The sequence below is a fragment of the Canis aureus genome, chromosome 14 (genome assembly GCF_053574225.1).
Source record: "Canis aureus isolate CA01 chromosome 14, VMU_Caureus_v.1.0, whole genome shotgun sequence".
Lineage (NCBI taxonomy): Eukaryota > Metazoa > Chordata > Mammalia > Carnivora > Canidae > Canis > Canis aureus.
Window position 1 is genome coordinate 8,714,679 of NC_135624.1, and position 26,225 is coordinate 8,740,903.

The 26,225-nt window shown below is 34.7% G+C and overlaps 1 protein-coding gene across 2 annotated transcripts in view; it reads right to left on the reverse strand.

The window, feature by feature from the left end:
- Nucleotides 1-221: 221 nt before the first annotated feature.
- The window catches only part of LRP12 (LDL receptor related protein 12), a 71,883-nt gene continuing 45,879 nt past the window's right edge, over nt 222-26,225 (reverse strand). For both annotated transcript variants that reach the window (XM_077846929.1, XM_077846928.1), the window contains 5 exons: nt 20,709-20,844; nt 11,950-12,152; nt 8,798-9,902; nt 7,160-7,292; nt 222-2,509 (listed from right to left, as the gene is read on the reverse strand). In XM_077846929.1, coding sequence (XP_077703055.1) covers nt 1,643-2,509; nt 7,160-7,292; nt 8,798-9,902; nt 11,950-12,152; nt 20,709-20,844 — 2,444 coding nt within the window. In that variant the 3' untranslated portion in view covers nt 222-1,642. The remainder of the gene's footprint in view (nt 2,510-7,159; nt 7,293-8,797; nt 9,903-11,949; nt 12,153-20,708; nt 20,845-26,225) is intronic.

The following is a 26,225-nucleotide window of genomic DNA, read 5'->3' on the forward strand; positions in this document are numbered from 1 at the left end:
AAGCAGTGTTCTCAAAGGCAAATATATTCAGTTCCTTAGGAATTTTTACCCTTGAACGCTGGTGTAAGCTACTACTTTACCATAAAGTAGTTAAAAAAGACTATCCACCCCTTCAGTTTTTCTTCTAGACACATTGCATATCTTATGGCTGGAATCTGTAAATGCACTAAAATGCAACAAAAATGTAGAGCAACTTTGATTTAAAAAGTACCTCAAGGCAATACAAAAAAAGTGATTTTAATTCTTGATACATATTAAAACATTTCAGTCAGTTCTTCCTGACAGCATAACACGACAAATACACAAGACCTCAAACATGCTTTAAAATGACATTCAGCAAAGTACTGAAAATTTAATAAATAGCAATAATCACACACAAATACATTTTTCATACTCAATCATTAAGCTACTAAAACAGACAGCTAAAGAATAAATAAACAAGAACTGACAATAAAAAAATACGCGGGGTTTGTAATTCATTCTACTTAAAAAACGGGGGGGGTGGATCTGAATGATTTCTTAAGTTGCTTTTCAACATGTAGCATGATCCCCTCCCCCATGAATAAAATATATTGAGAATCACTCTTACAATAATGCAGTCTTTAAATACAACAAATAAATATGAAACCAGCAAAGCAATTTCACGTTGTAATAAAAATGCCCCCCCCCACAAAGCTATGGAAATATATAGTCATTGTGATAGCAAATGACAGTATTTAAAGTGATAGTGCTTGTGCACTAAACTCATCTGTGACCTTGATATGATTTTAGTGCAAATCCCCAGGGTTCAATACAAGCATAACCCTGTACTAGGGAAGGATATTACCAGTTAGAACTTATCTTGTACAATTTTTGTACATATTTTATAAAGTTCAAGATTTAATGCATAGTAGAATATTTTCATCTGTTTAATTCTGTCCCTAAATAGAGATGAAAAAAGAAATGACTTGGGGTTTTACCATTTGGCTTGTACCATATTAGAGTATTAAAGTCAACATTAGAAAATCTATAAAAGTTTTGTTTTTGCCATTAATTTATCTAATTCTACCTAAATTTAGTATCACTGAATGTTAAACGTAAGAGAAAAATTTTTAGGCAAAGGTTTTTCCCTTTGACAAGCTCATATTATGATGAAACCCAATAATACTTAGACAAATGTTACACTGATAAAAACACAGGTGAATAGAAGGGGCTTTTTTTGTACATTAACAACCTTAACATCTGGTATATTAAGTTGCAAGATGTATTGGCAAAAAGCATAAAGTGTTCAATGAAAAGAAGGTATTATTTTGTACTAACAAATTCTAACATAGGAGAGAGAAACTGACAGTCAGATGAGTTTCAGCAGCCATACTTCTACTGTGAACTACAGTACCAGGATAAAAACAATTAGAAACAAATGGAAGAACATTATTGAACAATAATGAAAACATAATGCAATTTTAGCTGCTAAAATAGTAAACTCTAAAGTTCATAGAGTTACAAGTTGTTTAATTTAACCATGCAGGCTAACATATGATAGTAAGAAATCATCCTGCATCTTTTTTGTTTTTAAATTAAAACTAGTTTAATTGTAAAGTTACAAAACAACGAATGGATATTGCTCCAACTTGTACACAATCTCCCTCGCTGTGATTCGTACCTAACAAAGTAACAAAGCCTCATCATCACTCGTCTCATGTTTCAGTGTTGCTTCCAAGCAAGTGTCTGGAATCTGGGCAGTGTGAACAATACCACAGCGCTCACAGGGGCCATCTCGATTACTTGGCCTTACTCCAGGGTTTGTTGCACTAAATGGCTGTCTAAACCCTTGGCCTTGATCTGAAGCAAGATCGAGAAGAGGTCTGGAGCAGTCGTTCACATCAAAGTCTGAAGCTCCATCAGAAACTGGGATCAGCATTTCGACATCGTCGTCATCTTCTCTTCCATGTGCCCCATTGTCAAGCTGTCTCAAAGGACTCTGGCTCTGATTTCCGGAGCTGGATCGCCCTAGTGTAAAGCGCACCCAGCGCAGCCCCTGAGTCATGCGACTGAGTGCACTTGTGAGTTGTTGACGTGCAGGACTCACACCAGGGGGCTCCACACTGCTCACATCCCTTCCATTATCTGTGTGACCACCTCGGGTACTTTGAGTTGAGGAACTTCCACTTGCTCCCACTGTTGCTGCTACTGCTGTTGTGGGAGGGATTTTTTGGGGCAAAGGAGCTGCAACCCCACCAGATGCTCCTGCTGTATCTCTTCTCTCATTTTCTGTGTCTGTGTCATCAGACTCCACGGAAAACAAACTTCTGTGAGTATGATTTCTTTCAGGTTCTCTGCTGGTACTCTGACTAGGTACAACCTCATCTCCATCTGCTGATACCAAAGCCAATGACCCTGAATGACGTGATCTTGCAAAATTAAAAATACGATTCCAAATGTTGCTGGATCTGCCTGCCATTGGAAGCCTGATTGAAGTAAATCCAAGCTGGGATCGTACTGCTAGCCTCAGGTTTTCCAAAACAGAAGCCTACAAAAAATAAAAGATATTAAGATAGCTAACAAAGAGGTATTAAAATAAAAAACACCCTTCTAAATAAGAATGTGTTATGATGAAAGATGCTATTACTCATTGTTAGGGTCTATGAAGGATGAATTAACGTCTCTCATCTATACAGGTTCACCCTATTATAAAATCTAATCTATAACTTGTACCACTGTTCACTTGCTTTATTACTTTTTTATTTTTAAAGATTTTATGTGGGATCCCTGGGTGGCGCAGCGGTTTGGTGCCTGCCTTTGGCCCAGGGCACGATCCTGGAGACCCGGGATCGAATCCCACGTCGGGCTCCCGGTGCATGGAGCCTGCTCCTCCCTCTGCCTGTGTCTCTGCCTCTCTCTATCTCTCTGTGACTATCATAAATAAATTAAAAATTAAAAAAAAAAGATTTTATGTATTTATATGACAGAGAGAGTACAAAGCGGGGGGGGGGGAAGCAGCAGGCAGAGGGAGAGGGAGAAGTAGGCTCCCTGCTGAGCAGAGGACGAGGGCTCAATCCCAACACCCTGGGATTATGACCTAATCCAAAGGCAGATGCTTAAAGAACTGAGCCACTCAGGTGCCTCTGTTCATTTGCTTTGATTTTTCTTGACATTTCATTTTATATATGCAATTTTAAAGTGACATTTAACATCAATTACAACAACTATTTTATTTCTTTTATTAAAAAAATATTTTATTTAGATATTCATGAGAGACACAGAAAGAAGCAGAGACAGGAAGCAGGCTCCATGCAAGGAGCCCGATATGGGACTCGATCCCAGGATTCTGGGATCACACCCTGAACCCAAGGCAGATGCTCAATCTCTGAGCCACCCAGGCATCCCAACAACTATTTTATTTCAAAACTGCACATTGTAATCCAATTCTAAAAGTGCACCAAAGCTGTGAAACAAAATTATCTGATACTTCTCCAGTTAGGAAGGTAAACTACACCCATTATCTGCTTTACACCTTTTTTTTTTTTCTTAAAAACACAGAAAGACTGATTCATTTACAAGACTGAAACTTTCCAAAACATGTGAAAGTTATATTTCACAGTTGGTTCTCAAGGATTTGTTGAATGGACAGTAAAGGTCGGTTTTTATTGACATAAATAAGATAATTAATTTGTAATATAGCACAGGAAACAGAAGCTAAAAAACTTAATTTGTTTATAGCACTACACAATGGTATATATAGTGCTATAAGCTTTTGGGACATTTGGATTTGAGACATTTGGGCTCTTCTCAATCTTTAAAGATTAAGTTTTATTTTCTACAGCTTAGCGTTAAGCATAAATTGTCATATCCTCATTCTTTGAAGAGTTACTTTTTCTTAGATGGATACGTTTATGGATTATTTTTAAGGCATACAACATTTATTTCAAAGTCTTTAGCTCCATCTAGTGGTTATAAAAACAAGTATTCAAACTTGGAACAAATACATTTTCACTTATGGCATCTGGTACTTAAAACACAGTATTTCCAGGAAAGAATAGTGAGTTGATATACTCCCTTTTCAATGATGATGTAATTTCCTGATGCCAATATGAACAGTTAGTTCTTGCCTTTACCCTCACAGAAGAAAAGAAGGAAAGGAAAGATGTGATGGTATGTGTTCTCCATCTCTCTTCAAGATGGGTATTAAATTTACTTATAAAACATAAACTCAGGAATATAATTCAGAGAATGCAAAGAAACTTCTTTCATAAGAGTATTTAAAAATCTAGTCTTAGTAAAGCATATTGTCAGTAAGAAATCTGAATATCAGCATATATAGATTTGTTATACAATTTTCACCAATTAAGAAGTACCTAATTATAAATTAAAAAAAAAAAAAAAAAAAAAACAACCTAAATGGTTCACATCCCTAAGGAACTTTTCCATACACATGGTCCTCACCACTCAGCATTCAAGTTCTAAGGCTTTTGTGTGAGCACTGTGTTACACCCAGCCATGAACAGAAGGTTCTGCAGATAAGCTTCCCTTTTATGCAGCTATCTTCCATTAAGATCAACAATGCTGACTTTCACATTACAGTCCATCATAGTAAAGTGAAGCTTTCTGCTTAAAGGTCTGTTTAATTAAAATTAATTTAACATTAGATTTCTATAAGGGGATCACATGAATGTTTAAGGAATAATTTTATACATGTCTTCAGTTTATGAAGCGTAAGAAGGCATTCTTCAGAAAGCATTTCTATTTTTTAATGGGATGGTAATTTGGAATATTATTTTTCTTTTTAAAAACTATTGTGAAAATATGAGAATTTGTTACCAAAAATTTTAAACTTGGAAGTTTAATCTTATAAACTGAATAAAATCTAGCTTACTATTCATAAACCTATTTTATTTTAAAACTTCGTTGAAGCAGAATTCCCTCCTAAGGGTAAATTATAAACCTCAAGAATGGTATAGTACGTAGTAAAGAAACCTTATCCAAGGTGAGGTCTGACTTTTGCCCTCTATTTCTGGGATGTGATCTCTAAGTCCTTACAATGTCATCTCTGACAGGGATGTCCTGGCCTGGGACCTGGGGCCTGGGGCCAGCCAGATACAGATTATGCTGTGTCTGAGGTGGAGGCTCCAAGCCACACCAGCAATGTGATGCAGGGCAGGTGCTTTGGATCAGCAGTATCAGTCAAACTCTGTAGGGGCTAGAGACTGATCAACCATATTTGCAATTAATCCACCTATGTGATGGAGCTTCAGTAAAAACTCTGGATCCTGAGTCTTGGGTGGCTTCCCTAGTTGGCACTATTCTGTGCACACTGTCATACACCTGACAGAGAGTAACACTACCTTGACTTATGGGGAGAGGAGAACTAGAAGGTCTGTGTTTGGTACCCTCCTGAATCCTATTCTGTATGTCTTTTCCTTTGGCTGATTTAATCTAGGTTCTTCCTTGTAATAAATTATAACCATGAGTATAACAGTTTTCAGTGGGTTGTATCTAGTAAATTGTCAAAACTGAAAGTCATTTTGGGAAGCCCTGAACTTGTAATTTCTATATAGATGAGAGCTGTCTTGTGTAGACTGTGCTTAACTCTAACTCATAATTGGCTAAACTCTTGAAGGCAGCCATAAAGTATAGGGGTGGTGGGTGGCAGATGGTAGAGTGGGTGGGTGGGTGGAATTAACCACTGTTTGAGTTCCTACCTAAAAGAAACCTTCCACATATCAGGGTCAATAGAACATAGCTTTTTCCTATTTTGTACACAAAATTCCAACCAGTGGAACTTCTGAATGATTTACTTAGCAAATTACATCCGAAGAAATGTTTTTAAAACCACAAATTCTAGGGGCACCAGGGCGGCTCAGTGGTTGAGTGTCGCTTTTGGCTCAGCTCATGATCCTGGGGTCCTGGGATCAAGTACTGCAGCAGGTGCCTTGTATGGAGAGGGGGCCTGCTTCTCCCTCTGCCTATGTCTCTGCCTCTCTCCATGTGTCTCTCATGAATAAATAAATAAAATATTTTTAAAAACCCCACAAATTCTCACCAGATATTTCCTAAAAGACTCAAATAAAGGTGATAGACTATAATAAGAAATCTTATTTACCAGAAAGGAAGTGGTCTTCCATTTTGTACAGAATTAAATCACTGGGAAAACAGTGTTTATCGATTTTTACAAATATTTCTGGATGAATTTACATCTTGAAATATATGCATCCTTATGCATTTATTTTTTTTAATATTTATTTATTTGAGAGAGAGAGCAAGTGCATGTGGGGGTTGGGGGGTGGAGAGGGACAGAGAATCTCCAGCAGACTCCCCACTGAGAGAGGAGCTGGATGTGGGGCTTGATCCCATGACCTGAGATCATGACCTGAGCTGAAATTAAGAGTTGGACACTCAACCAACTAAGCCACTCAGGTGCCCCATCCCTATGCCTTTATGAACCCTGGTATAATTTATGCATTAAAAAATAAATTTTAAATTAATTAATTAATTTTAAGTAGGCTCCATGCCCAGCATGGAGCACAGTGTGGGGCTTAAACTCATGACCCTGAGATCAAGACCTGAGCTGAGATCAAGAGTCTGACACTTAACTGACTGGGCCACCTAGTCATCATTCCTGAAAAGGACTTTTTTTTAAAAAGTACTAATAGAAATTTAAAGAATTCAGAAATATTAATAAAGAATGAGTTACTATTTAAAGAAAATGGTATGAATTCTTAAACACTTTAATATAAAATCTAGCAGTGAAGAAGTTTTCCCTCAAGTCGGGTGGAAATGTCAACTTCATTGCAATTACTTTTACTTATTAACTAGCTAATCTAGCATGTTAATTAATCTGAAAACAGGAACTGGTAATACATTACTAGCATACTAATTTTAACATTCATTCTTAATCTTTAGGTGTTTAGTGCAAATAGAAAATAACTTACTAAACTTTACTTCTGAATTTTAGTGTACCAAATCCTAACAGTAAAATGCTTAAGAATCACATAATCAAATCAGAAGAATGAAAGAATTTGTATTTTGTAGCATATGTTGAAATACAATGACATGATTAAAATTTCAAAATTTCCTACATATTTAATCCTTGACTTGATTGCAAAAATTGACTAAAGTCCTTTATCATACATATAAATACAACATTCATTTTATGAAACAGAAATCATAAACTGCAACATACCTGATTAGGTGAACAAACAGGAAAATCTTCAACTGGTGGAATTAAACCCTGAGCAATCAATTGTCCATAAGAGGGAGGAGCTTCTCTTCTTAGCAATTCTGCTTCTACTCTTGACAACTGCGTTTCAAATGACCTTTGAGGGAAAACAGGGGGATAAAAATGGTTAAAAAAAAAAAAGGCAAGTCAAAATAATAATTCTTTAATCACCAATGGAAACAATCTGAACCTATACATACTTGACCATTTTTAAAGCTTAATCAACCAACATTTATTGAAAATCTAAACCATTTCTACACTGAGAATACAAAGATGCAGTAGACAGTCTATCCTCATGGGGCTTTACACTAGGACACTGGATCACTAAGTTTTAATGAATTAGAAATCCTTATAAAAGATAAAGGTATTAGATCTTTAAACCCCTAAGAACATAAGGGGTTAGGATTTTAGGTGAAAGTAATCATCAAGTTCAATACATTTAGTTTTATAGATAAGTAAAAGAGTGAAATGAGTCGCCAATACACTTTCTGACATAGCTTGTTCAACTCAAGACCTTGGACTCTTCGCTGAGCTCTTATGCTGCAAAGAAAAGATGCAGCATGATTACTTTGATACTGTGCATTTGTGTGCATCTATTAGCTTAGCCGTATGGGACATGAAATCTTTAGCTAAATCCGTTATTTGTAACTCTCCTGGAACATAGGGTCACTGTCTCCACAACAGCCTCCTACGTAAGAGACCTCTCATCCATCATCAGTGTCTCCCAGGTCCAGTCTATCCTGCACCACATGGAAGAAAACCCTCCCTGAAGGTCACCCTTTAATACTTAACCATTTCTTACTTGAGAACTCTGACACATGGCTCTCATGGTCCTCCACAATATGACACTAGCCTTATCTTCCACGTTTTACCTTTTAGCCCTTCATATGTATCTTAGCCTCCAGACAAGCTGAATTATGTGCTACTTTTCCAAGCAATGCTGGGCATCCCTACTTCTACGCATTTTCCCAGGCTAATTTTTTCAACTATAATATCTTTCCCCTATCTACATTCTTACAAATTTCAAATGATACTTCTTCAATAAAAGCCTTTCCATATCCCCTCATCAGATTAGGTATCTTTTGACTTTTATACCACTTTGTTTTATAGCTCTTACAGCATTTATATTTTTGTCATCTTATTGCACCCACCAATGCCTTCCTCCTAACTGTAAAGTACCTATGAGATTATGCCTTATTCATTTTTCTACTCATCTGTTTAATGCTTTGAACACTGTAGGTTCTCAAATATTTGCAGTTGTTGAATTCATATTTATAAAAACACAGATTAAAAAATTACAACTGAGAACTGCAGCTTGCAAAGTTCCTATAAAACAGATTAATCTGAAAACAGGAACTGGTAAATACAGATTGGTTTTTCTCACCTCATAACTCTAAGTATTTATTAGTTTATAAAATGTGTTTAGCCTCTTGAGTCTTAGTATTTTCACACTAATTTCATAAATCATGAAAGATATTCATCTATTTCAAAAAACAGTATAAAACAAAGTCTATTGCTGATCATGCTAAAAATTCTGTTGCAAATACTGGGACCATGTTTATTGTGAAGTCACAACCACTATAGTTTTGTCTTGATACTGACCTTCGTTCAAACATTCTCAGAGAATAGAGCTTACAGGTACATCCCAACGCAATGACCAGTAACAGTCCACAGATAAGGCTCCCTATGACGGCTGCAGTTATGACTCTGGTAGGCACAATAACTGGGCAATTCTCCTCATCGCTGCCATCACCGCAGTCATCCTGAGAATCACACACCCAGCTTTCAAACACACACCGATTGTTTTTACAATGAAAATTTCCTGGCTGGCAAAAAAAGCAGTTTTTTTCATCTGAGCCATTTGGGCAATGATTCTGGTAGTTGCAGCGATCAGAACGAGGATAACAGACACCGTTTCGGGAACAGGGGAATTCTTCTTTTTGGCACATGGTGCAATTTATCTCATCCCTTCCATTTGGGCAATGCCAATACCCATCACAGCGCTGCTGTTCTGTGTAACACCCCCAGTTACCCCCACAGGGTATTTCCCAAGGCAAACAAAAGCCATCTACTTGGTAAGTAGCATTAAATCCCCTTGCAGCATTCACTTTGTCAGCACAAAAATGTACCCTGATCTGGCCAGAAGAAGAAACAACAGTAAGGGGTGCATGAGAATCAAAAGCGGTTAAGACACGCAAAAGCTTGTGTGGATTTTCCTCTAAACCGTCGTATATTTTGACATAATCACCATAACCAGTACCATCAAGTTTAAAGTCGGTAAAGCGCAGAATGACTTTACGATGATCACCAGTGTCTATTAACCAGGTGCAGTTGCTTCCAGGAGGATAGAAGTCTGGATAATTGGGGGAACTGAAAGTACCATAGAAATATTTTAGCCACTGCCCGCAGGTTGGCATGTCACAGTCGATCTCGTCTCCGAGGTCCAGGCAGTCAATGTTGCCGTCGCATTTTAAAGATTCAGGGAGGCAAGTGTAGACCTTGGTAAATCGAGACAAACACTGGAACTGGTTGTAGGCACAAGGTTGGAAGGAAGAAGATGCTGGGGTATCAGCTTCCCTGGCGCAGACCTCTTCGTCAGACCCGTCCCCACACTCGTCCATGCTATTGCATTTCCAGGCTTCGGGTATACACTTGCCATTGCCGCAACGGAACTGATCACAAGCGCAGTTGGCTTCTTCAGATTTCCCTGGGAGGGCATGGGGAGGACGGAGATGGAGAGGAAAGGAGAGGGAAAAACATACTCCTTAAAAGATACAGAACAGCAAGTGGTATTTTTATAATAAATATTAACTATTGAGCCCAAGTGATAGAAGTTTTAAAAAAATCTAAGAAACAGATTAGATTCTAAAGGCAAATTGATATTCTAAAGGCAACAATTTATTAAACACCTATTGTTTATTCCATGAAGACCTCTGTATTTTGACTTTAAGTGAAGAGAGCACAAACCAGAGGCTGCTGGAGGGGAGGTAGGTGGGGGATGGGCTAGATGGGGGATGGGTATTGAGGAAGGCATTTGCTATGATGAGGGTGTTGTATGTAAGTGATGAATCACTAAATTCTACTCCTGAAGTTAGTAGTATACTGTGTATTAGCTAATGGGAATTTATTTATTTATAAAAAGATTTTATTTATTTATTCATGAGAGACAGAGAAAGAGGCAGAGATACAGGCAGAGGTAGAAGCAGGCTCCCCACAGGGACCCCGATGCAGGACACGATCTGGGATCCCAGGACCATGCCCTGAGCCTAAGTCAGACAACCATCCACTGAGCCACCCAGGTGTCCCAACTAATGGGAATTTAAATAAAAACTTGGGGGAAAAAAGGGAGGAGAACACTTCTGCTTTTGTAGAGAGCTATTTTACTGCAGAACATTTAATAATCTAAGATATACAAACCAATAGATTATACTGATTAAAAATTTAAAATTTTTATTGTATATACATCAGAGTGACATTGAAATAAAAAATTCACCCACAATAATCACCTTTTCAAATTATTTTTTCATATTTTTCATCTTTTCTAGTTCTTGTTTATGTATATACAATATTTTGCTACTTGTGTCATACAGCATATGCTATTTTGTAATCCTATTATTCAGATCCAAATTTCCGCTAAAATTATAAGATTAACTTTATATACAGTTGATGTAATGAAATGTTGTGTAATAACACTCACATTTTATAATTCTACTGTTTCACACAAATGCAAAACACTGCATGTAACTGAGCTAAAGGTATAAATTTATTCATCAAAATAGTAGGGAAAAAAAACTTGAAATGCCTATAGAATTCCAATTATTGTAGTGTACCATCCTAAATATACACCAAAAATGAAGCAGGGGAAGAAAATCAAACATTAGATCCTATGGTCCTCAAAAACTAACAATGTTTAGGACAATACTTCTCCATTAACAATTTATTTATTGGTAAATAGGGAACAAAAAATGTGCTTCAGAAGCTAAGTATTACAAAGACTTTTTTAAAAATAGTTTTATTTATTTATTTAAAAGATTTTATTTATTTATTCATGAGAGACACAGAGAGAAGGCAGAGACACAGGCAGAGGGAGAAGCAGGCTCCTCCCAGGGAGCCTGATGTGGGACTCAATCCCAGAACTATGGGATCACACCCTGAGCCGAAGGCAGATGCTCAACCCCTGAGCCAATCAGGCGTCCCTTACAAAGACTATTTTTAAGAGAGAAGAAAAAGCATATTTTCTGAAAGACAAGTACAAATTTTAGAAGACGTAAAATGATTTTTGGCAAAACGTATATATGATTCTAATAATCTGACTTATTCACATATCTATGATCTGGTCACACTTTTTGAAAGAAAAGATTCAGAATAATAAAAGAAGACTTCTGATACTAGAAACCATGAAGATGAAATGGAATATGTCTTTTCTGTGAAGCTGTAAAGACCATGGTAATTCAGACACAAAAATACATTCTGAACTAATTTTCAGGGTATCAGAAAACCCTTGAGGGAAAAATAAGTTACTTTTAAAATAAAGGTATTTAAATATTTAAAAAGAAAGCTGACCTTAGTTTATAAAAATAATCATTTTATTAGAATATACAAAACACCTTTTTGAGATTGTGCTCTAGGGCACCTGAACCTTCTTCAGTCTCAATTGCCAATTAAATGGATACTGTTTTAGAAGACTAGCCAAAGTGACTTGGTACTTAATACAACACAATTCTGTTACCTTTCTCCTTTTTAAAAAAACATACCTGAAAAATACGCCAGTCTGAAACCCTTTCTAGAGATACTGTCATCAGAATGGAACCTGATCCAGACATGATCTTGTGAAGAAATATATGGTGGTGGAACTGTTGAACCACAAGCTCTGTAACTTTCAATATTCTTGTATGTTTCTATCGTCAACCAGTCCAAACTGCATCTTCTGGACCCTTGAATATCAAAATCCTGAAAACTAGAAATAAAAAGTCAGAAAACGCTATTAATAAGGGTAAATTTGGAAAAAAAAAACTGCATAATAATACAATATAACTGAGGACTTTATTATAAGCCTCCATATTTGCTGATTCTCCTGTGTTTTCCAGGAGATACAATCAGGTCATCAGCAAACAACACTGTTTCTATGTCCCTGATGTTTATATCTCTTTCCTAGACTCTCATATAATACTTCTTCATAAGTAATACCAGATTTTAAAATAATTCTAATAAAATCCCCAGTCAATATCTGGCACCTTGTGTCCTTTTCTTCTGTTTGTGTTTAGGAAAAATCACTTCTAATTCAGAATATCCTAACTGTCCTGTATTTGAACCAGAGACACCACTCCATAATCTGATAAACTAAAGTACACAGAGAAAGTCAGCCTTCTCTTAGATTAGACTGGTTCATCTGCTTGCTTAGTGAAAGGTTTACAGCTTACATTTTCAGGAGAGCAAACAGCACAACTCTGAGCAAAGTAAAAATGAACACTCTTTATCAGTCAAAAATCCCTAGGTTGGGGAATACTTTTTTTTTTTTTTTACATAAGTTATGTTATCGTCAAACATTACCTTGTAGTTCACAAAATATGGGTCTCATACACAGCAAAAAAAGTCAAAAGCACATATAAAATTAGCTACTGCTATGAAAAAAGAGAAACTAAAATATTATTTTCCAGTATCATGTCTCTACCAAGAAGGGAATATCTGACTTTATCTCCTTGCCTCTGCCTTAAACTGTGATAATGAAATTAATTATCCAAGAATTTTTTTTTATCCAAGAATTTTTACATCAGGTTATTTCCCCTGTAAATACTCTGAGTTAACTACAACAAAGAATGACAAATAATTTGATTGTTTCCAGTTCCCCACTATTATGAACAATGCTTTAAGGAATCCTCATACATGTATCTCTACATGTGCAAATACTTCTCTAGAACAAATTTTTCTAGAAGTAGAATTGCTAGGTCAGAAGACAAAATTCCACTTGAAATATGACAGACACTGACAGAAATATTTATATCAACTCATTTTTTAAAATAAATTTATTTTTTATTGGTGTTCAATTTACCAACATACAGAATAACACCCAGTGCTTATCCCGTCAAGTGCCCCCCTCAGTGCCCGTCACCCATTCACCCCCACCTCCCCTCCCCTTCCACCGCCCCTAGTTTGTTTCCCAGAACCAACTATTTTCAATGAGTTTTATAAAAGTATCTTATACTCCATGACCTTGGCAAATTGGGATAGTCAGTTTTTTAAAAAACTGTTGCATTTTGCATTTCCTTATTTACTGAAATTGAAATACCTTTTCCTATGTTTATTATTTCTTTTCCTATGAATTGCTTTGTTATATCATCCTTCATCCAACAGAAATTTTTCTTACTTAAAAATCCTCTATGTAGTATAAACATTTATCTATTTGGCGGCATGTCCATATGTAAGATATATGTATAGATAGCCACACCCACATTCTCTTCAGTAGCTGGTGATGTCGGTCCTCTCAACCTTAGCCATTAGTTAGTTGGTGTGAACTGACATCTCTCAATGTGGTTTTATGTGCATTTCCCTGAAGACTAACAATGCTGAATATCTTTTCATGTGCTTACTGGCCATCCTCATGTCTTCTGTGAAATGTCTGCTCAAGTCTTTTGCCCATTTAAAAAAAATTGGGTTTTTTTTTTTTTTTGAGTTATAAAAATTAATTTTATATTCTGGATGCAAATCTTCTGTTATATATATATGCTAATATTTTCTTCTAGTTTATATGGACTGCCTTTTCATTTTCTTCATGGTATGTTCTAATGAGCAGAGGTTTTTAATTTTAGTTTTGATGAAGCCTAATTTATTTTTCCCTTTATGTTTAGTGCATTTAGTGTCCTCTCTAAAATACCTTTGCCTACACCAAGATACTAAACAATGTTTTCTTCCAGTATTTTCGAGTTTTAGATTTTACATTCATATCTAGGATTTATCTTGAATTAGTTTTTGTGTGTTCTCAGGGACAGGTCAAGATTCTTACACTTACTTTGTTTTATCAAGCATGGAACATTTAGTCTGGTCATCCTGCACTTGTGGAGGTTTTGTTTAGCTTTGTCCTGAGTCTTAGGTGAATTCCTAATTTTAGGACATTGTCTTTACTTATAATGTATGACATTTCTGTGACTTCAATAAAATCCCAAGGTATTTACCAAATTCCTCAAACTCAGCAGGTTTCAACTCCAAACTCTGCCTCAGCTTTGGTGCACAGCCACTGAAATCTGGGGCAGCTTTTTCTACCAAGTTCCTTAGTGTCTCTTAGGCATGCACAGTTCAGAAAAGAGCAAAGAATTTGAGAATAATTTATATGCATAAGTAAGGGCTTCCTACACTGGGGCTCTCTCCGTTCTAGGATTTGTCTTTTTAATTTCCAGCTACTCTGACAGCCTCAAGTCCACCCTGCAATATACCACCTCAAGCCCATAAGACTGTGGCGGCCTATTTGAGTTCTAGCTACTGCATTCTGCATCGGGAGCTAACAGGAAGCAAACATATCTCATCAATGTGGATTCCTTCTTTTTCTTTTTTAATATTTTATTTATTTATTCATGAGAGATACAGAGAAAGAGAAAGAGAGAGGCAGAGACACAGGCAGAGGGAGAAGCAGACTCCATGCAGGGAGCCTGACATGGGACTCGATCCCGAATCTCCAGGATCAGACCCTGGGCTGAAGGCAGCGCTAAACTGCTAAGCCACCCGGGCTGCCTGGATTCCTTCTTTCAAGAGTTTAATTTCCTCCAGTTTCTGCCAGCTTCTGATTAGTCTCCAGTACCTTTGAGTAGTCATTTAAAAACTTATATCCAAATTGGTAATTGTTTATGGGAGGGCTAGTCAGATTCAAGCTAAGGAATCCCTTTAACACACTTTTATCCACTAAAATATTTAAGATTGAGGGAAGCAGGATCCTTGTCCAGAACAAAAGAAATAATCAATATCTATTCATGTATACAGTCTTGGATTTGGTTTGCTAATATTTCATTTAGGATTGTTAAAATATATTTCAAAGTAAAATTAGTTTTCAGGTTTCCTTTTTTTATGGGTTATAGTAGTTTATGTAACAAAGACACTGTTCACATACCAATGCCCTGTGCCTGTTTAGAATACAGATCTAGAGTAGAAATTTTTAATTTCTTCATGTTTTTCATTTTAATCAGCTTTCCCTAAACTTTTTTTGAGTCACTTTTTGATAATTTAAATTTTAATAGAAAATCATTTTATTTTGATAGTAAAATTTGTTATAAAGCTGCAAAAGTACTTTCTTACATTAAATTTTTTTTTTCATATCTGTGATCTTTATATATATGCTTGGATTTTCTATGGAGATAAGCACAGTATTGGCAAATGAGGAGGGTTTTATCTTTTCCTTCCCATTTTTCGTATCACTAATTTCTATTTATTGTCTTGTTTCATTGATTCAGAGTTCTACTATAAGCAGTGAAAGCATGCATCTACATCCTGGTCCTTGGTACTAAAATTTTTTAACCGATACCTTTTGTAAAACTACTTGGGTTTAGAACCTTCTTCTGATGTAGATTCAATTTCTTTAGTGAAGAATCAATTCTTGAATCAATTTTGATACTAAGCATTTTCTAGAAAATGATCCAATTCATCTAATTGTGTAACAGTGTTACCATAAACTAATCATAATATTCCTTTATGACTTTAAAAATCTTTATTATTATATTTTTAATTCTAGACATTTTTGTTCATTCTTAGTAGTACCTTTTCTTTTTTCTTCAGTCTTGTCTTGAGATTTGTCTATTTTCCCAAGGTTTTCAGAAGGCCAGTTTTTTTTTTGTTTTATTGAATCTTACTATTTATTCTTTCTATTTAATTATTTCCTGGCCTTATGTTACTACTTTTTCTACTTAAGATTTACCCTGTAGTTTTCTTTCAAAACTCCTGAGTAAATGCTGAGCTCATTTATTTCCCATCCTGCTTATTTTTAAGCTAATGCATTTAAGCCGTAATTTTTTCACTAAGTACTCTATCAATGTGTTCTAACAGTTTTGTAATATTTTCAATATGGTTATTACCAAAATATTTTATGAATTCCACTGTGAATTCCAGCATTAATGCAGGAGTTATTTAGGAATATGCTTTCAAACAGGGATTTTGTTGTTATTTCCCCATTTTTTATTGTGTTTCTAATTTAACTGCATTGTGGTCACAGAATACAATCTGAATGATGTAAAATCTTAGAAATGGAACTCAGAATTCCTTTGTGGTTTAATACATAATCAATTTTTTGTAAATGTGCCATATGTTTTTGAAAACAATTTATATTCTCTATTCATTGAAATAAATATAAACATACACATATATAACGCATGTTCCTACTTGTTAATTTTTATCAAATCTATCTTTACTATTTTTCTGTTTAATCTATTGAATTCTGATTAAAGGTATGTTTATAAACTTCCACTAAATGGATCAGTCAATAATTCTCCATATTTTGCTGCTTTACGTGTATTTTAGGCTGTGTTACAAGGTAAGCAAAGTTTACCATGAATCTATCTTCTTAGTGGATTATTTCATTTGTTACTAATATTTTGTGTCTTAAACTCAATCCCATTAATGTTAATCTTCCTAATCTTCCTACACTAGCTTTCTCTTTATCAGTATTTCCAAAGCTTATCTTTTTCTATCACTCTTTTCTAAACTATGCTTGTTTTGTTTTAAGTATGTTCTTAGGAGCCCTTTATAGGAGGATCATACCAGTCAATAAACCAATAAACCTGATCAGTCTGTCTTTTAAAGGTTAAACGAATTTTTTATTGAGCAGCCTTTCTATTGTAGGTGATTTTTCATTTTCCTCCTTCCTTGTGTTCTTTTGTATTCATAGGTTTCTTTCTTTTTATTTTTTACAGTTTCTTTTACTTTACCACATACTCAAGATTGCTATTTTTTCAGTAGTTATCTTTAGATGTTGTAGTTCAAACACTAAAACATACTTTTGTTCTAATAAAGTCCAAGTAAGAGTATTAGGTGTTTCTATTCTCCTCTCAAATTCCCAGATTTGGTGGAAACATTTACAATCTTATTTTCACTAATCTCTAACTGAAATTTGGCACTTCACTTACGAATATAAACAAACCATGATAGTATTTACATTACCTGTCACCAGCAGAAATCACATATAATTACACATTTAAGTTGTAATAGATATCTAGAATAACTATTTACACTCAAAATTACATTGAGATTACAGTTGTTAGAACCATTACCTACTAATATGTTAATAAGCATATATTACTATATTACATACTTGTAAAAATATCTGATAGCTATACTTCAATATAATTGGTTCCCTTTGTAATAATATGTATTATGATTTGTGAGTTTAAAAACATTTTAGGAAGGGATCTATAGGTTTCACTAACTACCAAAGTGTTCACAGCATAAAAAAGGCTAAGGAAAAAAAAACCCGGTCTACTTGTGATGAGCACTGGGTGAGGTACAGAACTGCTGAATCACTATACTGTACACCTGAAACTAATATAACACTGTATGTTAGGTATACTGGAATTAAAATAAATGAAAACTAATAAAGTTTATCATGTCTGGAGTAAATCTGTGTTTGTATTTTGTTGGCTGTTTTTGTTACTATTAATATTTTCCATACGTTCTGGAAATAAGGCTCATTCTATAGAAGCTTTTCTGGTTCTCCCTCTCTCCTTCTAATTCACTGTCTTTCTGTATTCCCCTGTCTGTGTTTCGTAGCCACTTCCACCTAGGTCTCCATTCCAGAATGGTCTTTACGTGGTGGTTCGGATGATTACAGATCCCTTCATGGAATCAGTAGGTAACCTGGTTATATTCCTATTTGTAAGGGTATGTCCTCCCACCTCTAAGCTCTCAGCCCCATACAAGTTCAGGTAGTGATCAGTGGTTAATGCAAATATTTTAGTCTTTTTATTTTTTAATTTTTTTTAAATTTTAATATTTTTATTTCAATTCAGTTAATATATAGTGTATTATTAGTTTCAGAGGTAGAATTGAGTGATTCATCAGTCTTATATAATATCCAGTACTCATTACATCATGTACCCTCCTTAATGTCTATCACCCAGTTACCCCATCCTCCCACCTCCCCTAAGTCTACTTTCTTGAGCAAAACACACTAACTCCAGTCCTTGGCTTTAAGCAGGGAATTAAAATCCAATCCTCTATATCCTCTTGATAAGACGGCTTTTGTTGATTTTGGTAAGTTTCAAGGGAGGAGAGTGAGGTAAAAATGCTCTCATGTTACCATCTTTAACCAGTTTCATAAAGGAGAGCTCTAAGTATTGCTCATATATTGTTTATATAATTTTAGTTTCCTTCTTTGATCTATATTTTAATTTGACTTTAAACTCAAGAATGAAGGTTTTTAACTTCTGTCTATTCTAGATAATCATATACTTTTTCTTTGACTTGTTAATATGGTAAATTTAAAATTTTCTAATAGTGACTCGCTTTTATGTCTAAATAAGCTGCATTTGATTATGGTATAATTTTTTTTGAACAATTTAAGATTATACCAATATTCACAAGTGAAACTTTGTGTGTGTGTGTGATCTTTTTAAAGTTTGGTATTAAATCACCATCTGATCTCATTAGGCTGTGTAAATCCAAATTCATTAACTTCTTCTGGAACTTAGGAAGTTTTCCTTTAGATGTATGACTTAAATCTAATTTTGTTCTCCATTTCAGTATTTTGCTTGGTTTTAGTGTTTCTCTGCAAAATCTCAAGGGTCCAATACATGTTCAGAATCAAATGGCAATATTCCATGTAGCCTCCTCCATGCTGGCAAGAATTGCCAAGTTTTATGGAATTGAGCTGGTAGGTGGCAAATTTGGGGGTGAGTTTTTAGGTTAAGAGATAAAAATCTCCAAAAACTCTAGCTTTATGTTGAAAGAAATCCAGTGTGTGGTATCCCTATGGTAAAAACGCTATTTTGTAAACATGTTTATACTTAGTCATATTCTATAAGTAACAGAAAATAGGCATACTGTCCCAGTTCCAACACTGGCACTGTTGCAGAAGGATAATCTTAATGGCACATGCTACCAGTTCATCAGGCAAGAGAATAACACTTCTCACAGACAACAGTTTCTACACAAGCTCAGCTCCAGAGTTCCAGAAGATGTGGCTTGGGGCAGAAAGGACCAGAGAAAAACAAACCAGTTGGTGGTCCCTGTTTTATGGCTTCCACAGAAGAAGGGGGATAGAACACAGTTGTGTTTCTCAAGAGACACTGGCTGTCTCATTAGTTATGGGATATAAATAAGGAAGATGGGTGAAATAGATAAAGGGGTTAAGAGGTACAAACTTCCAGTTGTAATATAGTAAGTCACAGAGATGAAAAGTACAGCATAGGGAATATAGTCAATATATTACAGTAACATTGTGTGGTGACAGATGGTGACATTATGGTGAGTACTGAATAATGTAGAGAACTGCTGATCAGTATGTCATACAGCTGAACTAATATAACATTATACATTAATCGTATTTCAAAAACCCCCACAGAAATAGGCTAAACTTAAAATCTTATTTTTAAAAAATGTAAGAACGGATTTGAGCCTATGACCTGCCAGGTCTCTTCTAAATCTGAAGTCCCATACTTCTTACTTATAAAAATGTTACCAATGAAAGAATGTTGAAGATGCCTTTGTGCTGTTACAGACACTGCCTCTGTGATAGGCATGACTTTCTAATTTGTGTTTCAGTTCCAACCATAGTTCTTTGTTGAGGCATAGTATTTTTTTTTTTTCCTCCCTTTCCGGAAAAATTTTTCTTCTAATAGCCTTGATATAATGTCCTTAGGCAAGCATTATCTAGTTCTACTGAATATTTTCTCTTTAATATCTTATTCCCATAATGCTTTTTTAGAATTTTAAATGTTTTTAAAATGAATCTTAATCTTATATTTATTAGAATCTTAAACTTTTGTTTATTTCTCCTAGGAGTATCTTTCATTTTGTATCCTAGCATAAGTTCTTTTGTTTCAAAGTTATAAAAAAAGAGATTTTTCTAGACACATTATCAGCTTGTTTCAAGTTTTATATACATACATATACGTAGATAAACACTATAATCATGTTTTAGCTTGTTAAGATAGAGGACTCTACTAATGAGACTAAGGTTATGGGCTAGATCTCCAAATGGATTAGTGAGTTTTGTTTATTTGTCCCACAAAGATTACACTCTTGATCCTAACAGGCTATTGTGCAAATGTGCACCTTTTGTTAAAAGGTCGTCTAAAAGAATATGGATGGCTCAGTGGAAATCCATTACCACCATCAGAAAATATCCAAAACACCCACCCTTATAGTAGGGGAAGAATGGCTATTATTCCTACCCTTAATATGGTACTGGTAGCTATAGTTTATTACATTTTTAGAAAATTGTCTTTTTATGTAACTGCATGCTGAGTGATAATACTGGGAAACTGATTTTGTATTTTGTAATAAAATATTACATAGTAATTCAGAAAGGTATCAGAATTACCTTATAGTAATGATTTCCCCTGGATTTGCCCGTATGAACCAGCTGCAGTTGATTTTGGCAGGATATTCAGAAGGCCAGCCTGGGCTTGTGATTATACCACTTGGTGCTCGAATTTGTTCTGGAGTCTCTCCACAAGCTGGAAGAAGCCAAAGCAATCTTAGCTAATTATTATACTTTAAAACAAAGCAGTAAGTAAATCAGTGTTGATTAAAAAACAAACAAAAACAAACCCACACTGCAGACATCAAATCATATACAATAAAATACAGTATCATCAACCTTAAAGATCTTTTATTATTCTAGTAAGATATTTTATTTTCTTCCCTTTTGGTCAAATTATCTCATTCTAATTAAGTATACATTTTGGAGAGGCATGGAAGTTTTCCAACTGGACCCCTTTCAATAACAGTTTAAAGAGTCAGGATTAATTTACTAGGTTTAGCCATGGCTATTGATCAACTGATCCATCTATCTTTTTTTGAAACTCACCTTTTAAATTCATTTTCTTTATTTATTATAAACTATAAAGTTCCATGGTTACTAAACTACTGTGTTTAGATCCTTAAGAGTACCATTTTGGTTTTTGGATACTTTAAAATAGTCTTCTTAACAAAATAATTCAGGGAAGTATATACAAACACAATAGTAAGATGCTGGATTGTTAAGAAGTTAGTGGATGATTGGATAAAGACAGCAAAACATTATACTTCAAAATTACTGCAAAGTAGTTCTTTAACTTATTTTGTTCCTATTTTCAAATTTTATTACAGGGTGATAAATGATTCCTAAATTATTTTAAAAATAAAGGCTTGAAAAGGTGATTAAAATACCATTATGTTTAGATATCTGAATTTTATGAAGAAATACAGAACATGCTTAAACTACTACCAACACTTTTCTGGTTTATTCTCCTTGCACTACCTTGAACTCTCACACTGATACATACAGTGCACATCTGACCTATTCAGAAGTTAGCAGATAATGTGACAATTTATTCTCCCTCAATTTAAAAAATAGTCATTCGGCTACAAAAAAATACATGATGAATGTTTAAGCTTTCAAAAATTTAAAAACTTAGAACTTCTTACTTGATATAATTCAACATATTAGATTATTTGATTTTTAAAATAGCAGCAGATTAGATGCAGCAAATTAGAAGTGAGGAGAGTAGCTACTATGGGTATAGAGACGGTTATTAGAAGTAATGGGGGGCAATTTTCAGAATAAAAAAAATTACATGCCTAACTAAAAAAGCACATCTCAGAACTGTATAATACTGCCTATTTTCCAAAAAGAGAAGATTCTCTTTTCATAATAATTAGCAGTCATACCTAGCTAAAAGAGTTATTGAGAGAATACATGAATCCATGCAAGCAAAGTGCCTAGTGTAATATGTGGTCTGAACTTTGATGCTTTTTTGAGTTCTGCTGTTTAAAAATTAGTTCACCCAATTTGTAGATAGGCAAGTATTCCTATTACGATTATAATTTGTAAAAATGGCCTTTATAACAGAGGTTACAGTCTATTCAATAAGGTTAGAATAATAAGTATATTATGCAATTTAAAATTTTTTTTATCTATAATGATCAAAATAAAGCAAGCTACATTGCTCAAAGAATCAATCTTCATTTCTGCAGAATAAACCATTTCCTGAAGAAAAAAATGTGATCTAGATTTTAAAAGTATACTTTACTGAAGAAAAAATGTTCATGTCTAAAATGGGTCTACCCTGGAATTAGGGGTACATTGCACCAAAGGGATCTTGTTTTCAATTACTTTTAGAAAATAGCCTCACAATACAGAATACAAGGATATAATATATCAAGAGCCTATTACACATATTACTGCACATCTTACTTCAACACTTAGAGTTGAAGCTTCCAATTTTTTTCTTGTTAAATTTCAATTTGAGTAAAATTTCCCTTACAAAATTTTTTTTAAAAAATTTTGATGAATGATAATTTAGAAAAGGATTGAATTTACCCTAATGTGAGCTTACTGACAATGAAGTGCCAGAGTTTTGCTTTTAACTTTGCTCTTATGAGTTATCATCATAATAATTAAAGAAAAAGATATCCTAAAGCACTTATAAGGACTTTTTTTTTTCTTCATTAGCTCTTGCCAAAGCATTTGGGAGTAGTATACTAAAACAAAACCAGGTAGGAATGAATAACTTAGAGCAAAGCAGACAATTTGTTAGCCTTTAAAAAATGGATAGAGCTGATATAGGAGAAAAGCTAGGAAGAATTTTACTAGGTTTTATTAGGTTTTGTTTTAAATTTCTCCCCCCTGAATACCTGAGAAACCCATAGGTGGTGCTCTTATACCAAAAACTAAGTATGTTATGTTCTGATAGGGATGGCTCAAAAAAAACTGTGAATACTTTACTTTCTGTATATACAACTGCCCAAGGATAAGATACACCACCCATAAATAAGAATGCATATTTTAAGATTTAGTATTTTACATTTCTAATTGAATAAGAGCTTTAAAAACAAAACTATAGTATCATGTTTCTCTCTTAATTGGTTATGAATACGTATTTTGACTTAATTTTGCACATTTGCAACATGACTGAGTTTGGCATTTTGTTTCAAATCCAGCTGGTGGCTTTTTATCAACACATTTTTTGCATGTACAATACATTGGGCATGTAGATAAATATACTCTAGAACAACCATTGCTTATTCCTTTCTCTAAGAAAGAATAAATTCAAATGCCAAGAGTAAGATTAACATTAGAAACCATTAAGAAAGTTTTCTGTCTCTTTTGGGTTAAGAATTTGCACATATATAGATCTACATATATACGTATGTTATGTACGTATCTATCTATATATATCTGTATCTGGGTAGATTTGGAATAGTAAGACCTAGATGCTATCTGTTCTAACTGCTATTCACTGGCTTTGTCATTGTATAAACTACTAAACCTTTTTGGGTCTTGGTTTCCTTATGTGTTAAAATAAGAAGTTGCTACCCTAAAGTCTATTTCAGCCCTAAATCACACCCACCCCCATCTACCATCATCATGATATATTTCTACTGCATTTCTGATGGCTCATCAGGATATACTCATAAATTTTTCCTTATTTTCTCACTTTTCATTTTTTCTTTGGCCTATTGAAACCAGACTTCCAATTCTTAACTCCATAAAAATCTTGCTAGCAGGCAAGAGCATCAATGACCTCACTGCTGAATCCCAGGGATGCTCAATCTCCATCCTACTTGATCTCTCTGGAGTATCTCAGAGTGATTTGTTTTTTCTTGATACCATATACTACCTTGACTTTGCTGACATCATTTCTTCTTGCTCTCCTATCTGTGACCATTCTATGTTAGTTCTCTAGCTCTAGATCATCCTCTTCAGCTAGCTTCTGGCAGGCTGGTGTTTGCAGATCATTCCCATTCTACTCTCCTCACTCTCTATGAAAGGTCTCATTCCCCCCTACAATTTCAGCTATAATCTATATAGTTCATGGGTTTAAGATCTTTAATCCAGAGATTTTTTTTTGTAGTCAAATGCCCACTGGACATTCTAACCTCAAATTCAACATGATCAGAACAGTGTATTTCCCAAATCTTTCTTTATCCTATATTCTAAATCTTTGTTATCTTAGGCATCAGCTGGTTAAAGGAATAGTCACCTAATTCAAATAAAAAGGAAATTTAGTTTAATATTACAGGTGATTTCAAGGATTTCCAAGCATAGGAAATAAATCAGGACTTAACATAGACTAAAACCAGAAATTTCCAAATACTGAAACTGCCTTTATCACCTCTTAGGCCTGCTTTGTCTCCCAACATCTACCCCAATTTTCCAAAAGATTTTCTCAGAGTCCTCTATTTTTTTTAAAGATTTTATTTATTCATTTGAGACACAGAGCTACCAAGAGAGAGAAAGATATGAGCAGGGGGAGGGGCAGAAGGAGAGGGAGAAGCAGACTCTTCCCTGAGCAGGGAGCTTGATGTGGGATTGGATCCCAGGACCCTGGGATTATGACCTGAGCTGAAGGCAGATGCTTAACCATCTGAGCCACTCAGGTGCCCCTCTGAGTTTATTATTTCAGTGTCTTCTAATGATTCCCCATTTCTAACTCATAGTAACCCTTCAGCTCAAATATCTACCATCACCTGTAATTTTGTTTTTCTTAGTTTATTTTATTTCTATTAGCATTATTCATTTTATATCTTTTTATATGAAAGATTTGGTTAAGTGTTTGACTCTTGGTTTCAGCTCAGGTCATGATCTCAGGGTTGTGAAACAGAGCCCCACGTTGGACTCCACCCTCAGCAGGGAATTGGCTTGAGGTTCTCTCTCTCTACCCTTTCATCCCTCCCCCCAGTTCACATGTGCATGCTCTATTTTTTTTTTTTTTTGGCTCTCTCTAAAATACATAAATAAATCTTAAAAAGTAAAAAAGTAAAATATTTTTAAAAAATTTTAAGTAATCTCTACACCCAATTTGGGGCTTGAATTTACAATCCTGAAATCGAGAGTGGCATGCTTTACTGACTGGGTCAGTCAGGTGCCTGAATTACACTTTTTATTTTTGATTAAATTGTTCTCCATTAGAAGTAAATGTCTTCAAGGAGTAAATATGAAGCCCAGAGGATATGGATGCAAAGTCTGGACTGATTTTAGGTATAAATGTCGGGGTATTTGACTGCATTAGCATTTGGATTGCTACTTTGTCAGGGCTATCCTTAACAAAGCTACATAGTTGTAAGTGATCTGTACCAATACTACTTTTCTCATAAGCCCTGTTAGTTTAGTGTTTAATTTTGTAGAATGTGAGATTTTCCAGAAGTGATTGTATTTGTGTTTCTTCATTTTGCTTAATAGATCTCTTAACAACCAGTATCAACTTCTGGTTCTTAGAATACAACATTTACAAAAAACATATACACGTAATTTACTCTGGTCAGTATCTTTAGGTATAAACAAGCATTCAGGCATTTTGGATGATGATAATTCACTATCTCTACTTTTGATAAATGAAACAGAAACTGCCTAAAGGGTTTCAAATGTTCATTCAAAAGACAGTAACTTTCCAATTGGACAGCATCTTCTCCTTATGATTATGTAGTAAATAGGTTATCTGATTAGCTCTAAAAAGCCTATTTAATTCATAGTGGTCCTAAGAGGGCAACTGGAATGAAAAAAAAAATGAAAGAAAATGGCATTTTTATAATGCTAGTGGTTAAGTTATACTCAAAGGCTAAACTAAATATATACACTATTTAACTTATCCTGTTATCAATTGAGAAAGGGAGAATTAACTGAGGAATGAAGAGGTAGAGATTCTCTGATGGTGTTCTCAATAAGATTTGGTATTAGTTTTCAGCTGGAAAATACTAAGATCTCACTGCACAGTTTAGAAAATGGCAAAACTGAAATACTCAAGACTTCTTCATGTTTAACCTGATACTATTTCAATACTCTCAAAGAAAAGCAAAGAACTATGGTTTTAAGCAAGATTAATGCACCATAGTGATCAAATTTAAAGAAATCATT